This window comes from Scylla paramamosain, chromosome 2 (assembly GCF_035594125.1).
Source record: "Scylla paramamosain isolate STU-SP2022 chromosome 2, ASM3559412v1, whole genome shotgun sequence".
Classification (NCBI taxonomy): domain Eukaryota; kingdom Metazoa; phylum Arthropoda; class Malacostraca; order Decapoda; family Portunidae; genus Scylla; species Scylla paramamosain.
Genome location: NC_087152.1, coordinates 26,637,462 through 26,647,824, shown reverse-complemented (window position 1 = coordinate 26,647,824; position 10,363 = coordinate 26,637,462). Strand labels below are relative to the sequence as shown.

Sequence of the window (10,363 nt, the reverse complement as noted above, 5' to 3'; positions counted from 1 at the left end):
CCTCTAGGCTATTTTTCACTCCCCCCCTACATAAAAACTATTTTGATGAATTACATAATCAATGGTAAATTTGACAAAACCACAGCAATTTTTTTTCTACATCAGAATCATATTAATTTATATAGTTTGGTAATTTACTGGTACTTCTGTAGTACTAAAGTGTTGAGTTTATATGGCAGTTTCATGTAGAACAATGGGGATGCCTCATTATGTTTGCCATTATCAGATTATCAGGGTAATCGTAAAAAGAAGTCTTTATTGGAAAGCTAACTAAAAACGTACTTAAAAAGCAATTAAAAGTCACGGGTTTTACAGGATCGTTAATTCATTTTTTATCTTTTGTATTTTTGATTGTGGGGCTGGATTACACTTAAGAAAACTCCATGAGTCCTTATAATTTTGTGTTGTTCCAAGATAGGCAGTGTGGTACCATTCGTAACATGACTCAGACTTAACCACTTCGCGTCCACCTGCTGTGATTCCTTTATATCCTTTTTTTTTTTTTTTTATGTAAGAAGGACACTGGCCAAGGGCAACAGAAAAAAAATCAATAAAAAAAAATGCCCACTGAAATACCAGTCCCATAAAAGAATCAAAGCAGTAGTCAAAAATTGATGAATACGTGTCTTGAAACCTCCCTCTTGAAGGAATTCAAGTCAGAGGAAGGTGGAAATACAGAAGCAGGCAGGGAGTTCCAGAGTTTACAAGAGAAAGGGATGAATGATTGAGAATACTGGTTAACTCTTGCATTAGAGAGGTGGACAGAATAGGGGTGAAAGAAGAAAGTCTTATGCAGCGAGGCCGCGGGAGGAGGGGAGACATGCAGTTAGCAAGATCAGAAGAGCAATTAGCATGAAAATAGCGGTAGAAGACAGCTAGAGATGCAACATTGCGGCGGTGAGAGAGAGAGAGGCTGAAGACAGTCAGTTAGAGGAGAAGAGTTGATGAGACGAAAAGCTTTTCATTCCACCCTGTAAGAGTGGAACCCCAACAGACATGTGAAGCATACTCCATACATGGACGGATAAGGCCCTTGTACAGAGTTAGCAACTACGGGGGGGTGGCGAGAAAAACTGGCGGAGACGTCTCAGAACACCTAACTTCATAGAAGCTGTTTTAGCTAGAGATGACATGTGAAGTTTCCAGTTGAGATTATAAGTAAAGGAGAGACCGAGGATGTTCAGTATAGAAGAGGGGGACAGTTGAGTGTCATTGAAGAAGAGGGGATAGTTGTCAGGATGGTTGTGTCGAGTTGATAGATGGAGGAATTGAGTTTTTGAGGCATTGAACAATACCAAGTTTGCTCTGCCCAAATCGGAAATTTTAGAAAGGTCAGAAGTCAAGCGTTCTGTGGCTTCCCAGCGTGAAATGTTTACCTCCTGAAGGGTTGGACGTCTATGAAGAGATGTGGAAAAGTGCAGGGTGGTATCATTACCGTAGGAGTGGATAGGACAAGAAATTTGGTTTAGAAGATCATTAATGAATAATAAAAAGAGAGTGGGTGACAGGACAGAACCCTGAGGAACACCACTGTTAATAGATTTAGGAGAAGAACAGTGACCGTCTACCACAGCAGTAATAGAATGGTCAGAAAAGAAACTTGAGATGAAGTTACTGAGAGAAGGATAGAAGCCGTAGGAGGGTTGTTTGGAAATCAAAGCTTTGTGCCAGACTCTATCAAAAGCTTTTGATATGTCCAAGGAAACAGCAAATGTTTCACCAAAATCTCTAAAAGAGGATGACCAAGACTCAGTAAGGAAAGCCAGAAGATCACCAGTAGAGCGATCTTGACGAAACCTATACTGGCGATCAGATAGAAGGTTCTGAAGTGATAGAAGTTTAAGAATCTTCCTGTTGGGATAGATTAAAAACTTTAGATAGGCAGGAAATTAAAGCAATAGGACGGTAGTTTGAGGGATTAGAACGGTCACCCATTTTAGGTACATGTTGAATGTAGGCAAACTTCCAACAAGAAGGAAAGGTAGATGTTGACAGACAGAGCTGAAAGAGTTTGACTAGGCAAGGTGCAAGCACGGAGGCACAGTTTCGGAGAACAATAGGAGGGACCTCATCAGGTCCATAAGCCTTCCGAGGGTTTAGGGCAGCGAGGGCATGGAAAACATCATTTTAATAGGTGGTATGAAGTAGTCAGAAGGTGGAGGAGAGGGAGGAACAAGCCCAGAATCGTCCAAGGTAGAGTTTTTACCAAAGGTTTGAGCAAAGAGTTCAGTTTTAGAAATAGATGTGATAGCAGAGGTGCCATCTGGTTGAAACAGAGGAGGGAAAGAAGAAGAAAAGTTATTGGAGATATTTTTGGCTGGATGCCAGAAGTCACGAGGGGAGTTAGATCTTGAAAGGTTTTGACACTTTCTGTTAATGAAGGAGTTTTGGCTAGTTGGAGAACAGACTTGGCATGGTTTCAGGCAGAAATATAAATTGCATGAGATTCTGGTGATGGAAGGCTTAAGTACCTTTTGTGGCCCACCTCTCTACCATGTATACCACGAGAACAAGCTGTGTTAAACCAAGGTTTAGAAGGTTTAGGACGAGAAAAAGAGTGAGGACTGTACACTTCCATGCCAGACACTATCACCTCAGTTATGCACTGTAGCGTTAGGGCAATCCACAGGCGAGCAATGTGTTGCAACATTTATTGTAGCGTTCCAACCTGTGGGTCCAGGATAAATCAGCCCGATACCAAATCATGGTAAAATCATATGAGCGTAGAAACACTAAAAATACAAAAATAATCACTACATAACATGATCAGACCTTGAATAGTTCCCATGTACCTCATAGTATAATAAGTACAGAAATCACAAAAATATCTCTGCAGTTCACAATATGATAAACCTCCCAAACAATGGATAAATACCCTGTGTGACTCACATCATTATAAAGCTCAGAAAATCCTCATACATATCACTGTAAATCATAGCATGACAAAAATCACACAAATACACAATAACCATAACACTCACAACATTGCCAGCGTCAGTTGTGTTGAAAATACTATGGCGTGGAATCCCCAACAGCCGGATACGTCACTGGTGCTTTGATAATTGATAGGTAATCCACTGACGTCTCACTTTCATAACCCTACAAACCACAGACATGTCAATATCTCATTCCCTGATCATATGATTAGTATAATTTAATAAACACAATCATAGGCACTAATAACCCATGATTGATAACAAGTGGTACAGAAATAATGTTGAGCACATGAAGCAAATTGTAACTACTATGAAGATAACCCTGAACAATAATCATGTAAAGGTTATAACACTTACAGTCTATAGAACAGGAGGGGCGACCTTATTCCCGAGTCCTACGAGGGAGACCCGTAGCTAGCAAACCGTCTCCACTTGTCTCACTCTCCTGTCTGTCAGTGTCTATATCAGGCCGCGCGGGCCTCCACAACAACCGTGTGCCACTCCGCATAAACTATACTCTTTAACAAATCCATTGTAGTCTACTTATACAGTATTTTTATCACATCAAATATCAAATACACAATTTACGGACAAATACATACATAGTTGGTGTAAACTCGTTCAGCATACAATAAGAAGTATATTAAGAGAAATAAAACAAATAATATTGGAACCATACCACTGACGGGTAGCACGAACGTAAAATAAACTTAACTTAACATGCGCATAATCATGTTACACTCCCCACCCCAAGAAAAAGAATTAAAATTATTGTTCTTCGATCGGAAGTATCAACACAAGTTTGTGGACAGATCTGTTAACCTTTATATCTTGATGACCCTTATACATGCTATTTCCGCTTTGTAACTTGTATCTAATTTGTACATCTCTAACCTTACCATCAGAACTCGGTAAAACTTGACACACTTCAGCAAGTTTCCAATGCCCTTTCAAATTATTACTATCCTGCACCAAAACAATATCTCCCACTCGGAGATTTCTTTTCTCACAATGCCATTTTTGTTGTACAATTAATGTTGAAAAATAATGCATCATCCATTTCTTCCAGAAGGATTTTACAATTGCATTGATGAACCTTTGGCGAGTCCTTGTGTTTGTACTGCTGTCAAATACACCTTCTGGTGTGTGTACACTTGCACGCCCTAGTATTAGATCATTTGGACAAAGATAAGATCCCTTAGTACAGTCTGAACCATTTTTCATACCTATTGGTCTCTCGTTCAACATATTTGCAATCTCAAACATTGCTGATTGTAATTCACCAAATGTCAATGTACTGTCACCTATTACTCTGGTCATAACTCTCTTCACCAATTTTACCATAGCTTCTGAGCACCCATTCTCCCATGGAGCATCAGCAGATTTTGTAAATTTCCACTCCATACCGCCTTCTCGGCTAAATTGTGATAATTTTTCCTGGTCTTGAGTCAAGAAACAAACTTCTTTACTTGCCAATTTGAGTTGTGAACCATGGTCGGAATACATTGAGTGAGGGAAGCCTCTGATGGCTGTAAACCTACGAAGAGTAGTGATGAGACTGTCAGTATCATACCCTTCTACTAAGTCAACATATGATGCTCTTGTGCTGAGACAATTTACTACAACACCATACACCTTTTTTTTACATCTTCCTTTGACTGTATCCTTAATCATTAATGGGCCAAATAGATCAAGAGCAGAATGGTAAAAGGGAGGTGAAGGTTTCAACCTTTCTTCTGGTACTGGTCCCATGCTTTGTCCAATCACTTGTTTTTCTAAACGTCTGCATGTCACGCAGCGAGATTTAACTGATTTGATTAACTTTCTAGCTTGAGGAATCCAAAATTTAGCCTGTAGTTTACATAGAGTAGATTCAATCCCTCCATGGTCTTTATCATGAATATCCTTAATGCACACCTCTGTGAGTCTATGTTTAGTGGGAAGTAGAATGAAAGCTTCATTATTGTAATTATTCTTCAGCCATGCAGCAATTCTTGATCCTACATATATTATTCCATCCTTACAAAATGGACCTAACCGCTTGAACCTTTTTTCCCAGTTGTCTGTTAAAGAAATCTGGGCTCTTTTGATCCATAATATTTCTGCTTGTTTAAGTTGATCTACTGTTGGTGATGCCAGGATTCCCTTGAAAGAACGCGCATGAAGGGCATTCAAAACTCTTGCAGTGACTCCTATAATTTTGCGGTATGAATTAAATCTGTCTATGTCAAACATATTGCAGTCATTAATATGCCAGTTGTTTACTTCAGCTGTGTTAATGATGGACTTTATCTCTGGTGTTGGAGAGATTGACTTCATGGGCCATTGAGAAAATGGTAATTCTAAGAAAGTGGGTCCACACTGCCAGCATGACGTTGGACCCATATCAACAAATTTACTTGAACGGGTCATTAGGTCAGCTATGTTTACTTCAGTCGAGATCCAGTGCCATTCATTACTCAAGGAGCTTTCTTTTATTTCTACAATTCTATTTGCAACATAAGTTCCAGCCTTAATATTGTGTTTTGTTATTTGTGAAAGCACAATCTCAGAGTCAGTAAAGTGGTGAACATGATCAAATCTGATGTTAGTTTCGTTCATTATTGTATTGCGGAGGCGAACACTAAGAACTGCACTGGACAACTCCAGTCTGGGAATAGTCTGTGTCTTAATTGGTGCGAGTCTGCTTTTGGCTGCAAGTAGCTTTGATTGATACTTATCTTTCCCAACACGCCAACGTGCATAAGCACACGCAGAATATGCTAGGGTGCTCGCATCATTAAACAGTATCAGGGTTGGTTCAACTAATTCAGCATTACAAATGCATCTAGGCAATTTAATAGTTCCCAATTCATGCATATCATGACAGAATTTGTACCATTTCCCTATAAATTCCTCAGGTAAAGGATCATCCCAGTCTAATTTCCGTCCATTCTCATCAATGTACTCAATGATTTGTCTCATCAACAGTTTACCACGTAAAGTCACTGGTGTAACAAACCCCATGGGATCAAATATTGTTGATATGTAACTAAGAGCCTTTCTTTTAGTTAGTGGATTTTGTGGTTCATCGGAATTACTCTTAACTTCAACACTGCAAGTCTGTTTACACGTACTTTTCATTTTCATCTTGAAACTTATTTCATCTTCTACAGGGTTCCATACTAATCCCAGAACCTTTTCTCCTGGTATACCTGACAAGTCCACATCATTTCCAACTTGGGTCTTCCCACTTATGATCCACTCCTTCATGTGAAAGTTTCCACGGTTCAGAATAAGCTCAACATCCTTTATGATCTGACTAGCCTTCTCTGTATCATTCATGCTATGTATGATATCATCCATGTAACTATCTTGCACAATTACGTTGGCTGCTTCAGGGAATTCCTCCTTGCATTTCTCAGCTGTTTGTCTCATAGCAAGTATAGCAATAGCCGGACTACAAATGTCTCCAAAGGGAACTGCTGTGAGGGCATAGTGGTCTGGGGCCCGATCCTCAAAGTCTCGCCAAAGAAACCTGTGTACGTGACTGTCAAATTCAGATAACCTGATGCTATTAAACATCTTGGCTATATCTCCAACAAATGCTATGGAACCTTCTCTGAATCTAAGTAAAAGACCAAAAAGACTGTTCATTACATTGGGACCCTTAGCCCAATAATTATTCAGCACATGACCATTATATGAGGCAGAAGCATTAAATACAATGCGAGTAGGGGTGGAAGCTGAACTTTGTTTCAACACCTCATGATGAGACAAATAGTGCACTGGACCTTTGTACCAATTTAACTCCTCCCTATTTAGTTTTCTAGCAACACCTCTCTTTAACATGTCATCAATTTGTACCTTGTAATTTTCTGTTGACCTACTGCCCAACTTCTTCAGTCGCTTTTCCGTACCTTTAAGTTTCATTAGTGCTACCCCAAAATTATTCGGCAAATGATGTGGATCTTTAATCCAAGGGTAATGTACAGTCCAGGTCTTCTCTTTCTCCTGATATTCAAGTCCACTGAGAATCAATTTCATTTCTTCTTCTTCCTTTACAGTTATGTGCGTCTCTCTATTGCAGTCTTTACAGTTAATGCAATTGGTACATTTGGGTCTACAATTTGTGCCTAGGTGATCCATTGCAAACAAATTATCTATATCCTCCTTAAAAGTTCTACAGATCTCCCCTTGAATTTCAAAAGTGTTAGATGTTAAGGACATGTGGTTTACTTGAGCCACATAGTGCTCTGTATATTCATTTTTGAGTTCTGGGTGCGATCCTCTGACACAATAGCCGAAGGGACCTTTCATGAGTTGCAATTTCCCTACAGTTTTAACAGTTGTAGGAATGATGTCACAACTGTCAGCACCAATCAAAAGATCAACTCTCCCATGAGGACGGAAAATATGCATTGACTGAGAAACTCCTAACTGAGAAAGAATTATGTCCATAGGGACTGGATTAACTTCTGAAGTGATTTCATCCATTCCTACACATTGTATTAAATATTGTTTACCTGTCTCATCTACAAGAGGCATTTTATACATTTTAGTGAATACAGTATCACTTACATTTCCAACTGTTGTCATAGTGATGTTATATGGTGTGCCACATAATCCTAAGTCCCGTGCTTTGCGATGAGTCACCAAGCTACTTGTACTGCCGGGATCAAAAAGAGTTACTAATGAGTCATCTTTACAGTTAACTTGACCAATCATCAGCAAAGTACAACCATCTGACTTGTTGGTGTGAATATTAATATCATTTTGATAAAGCAAATAGTGAAGTCTCGGATGATGTGGCTTACCACAAACATTACCATTTCCTAACTTCATGTAGCAACTGCGTTTTTCCTGACAATCCTTAGAACTGTGTCCCATTGCCAAACAGTGAAAACAAACATGGTTCTTCCGTAAAACCTCCATCTTGTTTGAGGGTTCCAAATTATGAAATGTGTTACAGCGACTGATAGTGTGCGAATCAGAATTGTGATACCAACAAAAGTTGGGGTTTCCGTAGTTTTGTCTATGACGTCCAACCTGTGAACCCCCACTAGATAGTGTTTGAGTGAACTTCTGCATTATACTTTCCATGTTAGCCTGATGTTCTGCTTGTTGAAGTTGCAACTTTTGCAATGTTCTCATAATTTGACTGTCATCCTCTTTTACCTCTACACTATGAACAGTAGCCTTGGAATTATGTGACCTCTTACGAACATCTTTGTCTATATAATCAAGGACATTCTTTTCTTCCTTCAAATACTTTAACAACTCAGGAAAAGCATTTACTTTATTTGACAGATTTTGGTAGATCTTAGTCCACTCTCTTTTTTGTTGGGGTGGAAGTATTTTCTCAATTAAGCTTATCACAATTACAGTGGACATCTGTACTTCTAAATTATTTTTACTCATGTCAGTCCAGCACTTTTCTATGACTTCCACGGTTTCTACAAATTTACCAGTATTGCCTTCAGCAATTGGCTTTAATTCTTGCAGTTGGTTGATAACAGTATCTGTCAATCTAACTGGATCAGCATACCTTTGGTCAAGACGACGGAACATTTCCTTGTAATCATCATCTACTCCATGTACTACACTTAGCGCTTCACCTGATAAGCACTGTTTTAAGGCAAAGGCATTTTCCCCATAATTGACAGTCATTATTTTATCATAGTTGCTGCGAAATGTCTGGTATTGGCGTATGTCACCTTCAAATTTAGGAGGTTCTATTGGCTTCACCTTAACCTTAGTTGCACTATCTGTTAAGGCTGTCTCCTTTTCCTTTTTACATAGCTGTAATAAAGTCTCACAAGCACCTGTCTTCAACAATTCTGCCTGAACTATATACTGTTCTTCATTCTTAAGTTTTCCATTAAAGTCCTCCTCCTCTTGATCACTCTCACATAATGCGTCCATCACATCCTCGTGTCGTCTCTCGAGTTCCCGAAAAGCGTCCTTTACTTCCTCATAATAATCCTCAATAATGCTAGATGGCTTACCCTGCTTCACTTGCTCAGAGAGTAGGTTACACTTCCTAGTTAGCTTTCCACGGGCTGTCCCTCGTAGTCTCCGTCGGCGCTCAAGGTCCTCCGTCTTGGGCATGGTTGTGGGTGTTGTTGGAATGTAGCGTTAGGGCAATCCACAGGCGAGCAATGTGTTGCAACATTTATTGTAGCGTTCCAACCTGTGGGTCCAGGATAAATCAGCCCGATACCAAATCATGGTAAAATCATATGAGCGTAGAAACACTAAAAATACAAAAATAATCACTACATAACATGATCAGACCTTGAATAGTTCCCATGTACCTCATAGTATAATAAGTACAGAAATCACAAAAATATCTCTGCAGTTCACAATATGATAAACCTCCCAAACAATGGATAAATACCCTGTGTGACTCACATCATTATAAAGCTCAGAAAATCCTCATACATATCACTGTAAATCATAGCATGACAAAAATCACACAAATACACAATAACCATAACACTCACAACATTGCCAGCGTCAGTTGTGTTGAAAATACTATGGCGTGGAATCCCCAACAGCCGGATACGTCACTGGTGCTTTGATAATTGATAGGTAATCCACTGACGTCTCACTTTCATAACCCTACAAACCACAGACATGTCAATATCTCATTCCCTGATCATATGATTAGTATAATTTAATAAACACAATCATAGGCACTAATAACCCATGATTGATAACAAGTGGTACAGAAATAATGTTGAGCACATGAAGCAAATTGTAACTACTATGAAGATAACCCTGAACAATAATCATGTAAAGGTTATAACACTTACAGTCTATAGAACAGGAGGGGCGACCTTATTCCCGAGTCCTACGAGGGAGACCCGTAGCTAGCAAACCGTCTCCACTTGTCTCACTCTCCTGTCTGTCAGTGTCTATATCAGGCCGCGCGGGCCTCCACAACAACCGTGTGCCACTCCGCATAAACTATACTCTTTAACAAATCCATTGTAGTCTACTTATACAGTATTTTTATCACATCAAATATCAAATACACAATTTACGGACAAATACATACATAGTTGGTGTAAACTCGTTCAGCATACAATAAGAAGTATATTAAGAGAAATAAAACAAATAATATTGGAACCATACCACTGACGGGTAGCACGAACGTAAAATAAACTTAACTTAACATGCGCATAATCATGTTACATGCACTCAGCACACAAAGACGGGTCTCTGATCCGGAAGCAGTAGACATTCCAAGGAAAATCAGCAAAATACCTCGTCAGGTCCCACCAACTAGCAGAGGCAAAACGCCAGAGGCACCTTCGCTTAGGGGGATCCTGAAAAGGGATTGGAGTGATAGGACAAAATAAAGATATGAGATTGTGATCGGAGGAGCCCAACGGAGAAGAAAGGGTGACATCATAAGCAGAAGGATTAGAGACCAGGAAAAA

The 10,363-nt window shown here is 39.4% G+C and overlaps 1 protein-coding gene across 3 annotated transcripts; it reads right to left on the bottom strand.

Annotated features, from left to right (window-relative positions):
• Window positions 1-2,637: 2,637 nt before the first annotated feature.
• LOC135112558 (uncharacterized) lies at window positions 2,638-10,119 on the bottom strand. Of its 3 annotated transcripts, none has more exons than XR_010274457.1 (3): window positions 3,294-10,119; window positions 2,982-3,099; window positions 2,638-2,668 (listed from the first exon to the last, which is right to left on the bottom strand). XR_010274457.1 is itself a non-coding variant. In XM_064027012.1 (3 exons), exon 3 carries the CDS (start codon window positions 9,024-9,026, stop codon window positions 3,705-3,707), a length of 5,322 nt encoding a protein of 1,773 aa, XP_063883082.1. In that variant the 5' UTR covers window positions 9,027-9,108; window positions 9,422-9,539; window positions 9,734-10,119; the 3' UTR covers window positions 2,638-3,704. The 3 variants fall into 3 exon arrangements, 1 of the variants encoding a protein (XP_063883082.1); XM_064027012.1 differs by having other exon boundaries at window positions 2,638-9,108; window positions 9,422-9,539; window positions 9,734-10,119; XR_010274466.1 differs by having other exon boundaries at window positions 2,638-3,099; window positions 8,924-10,119.
• Between the last annotated feature and the right edge of the window lie 244 nt (window positions 10,120-10,363).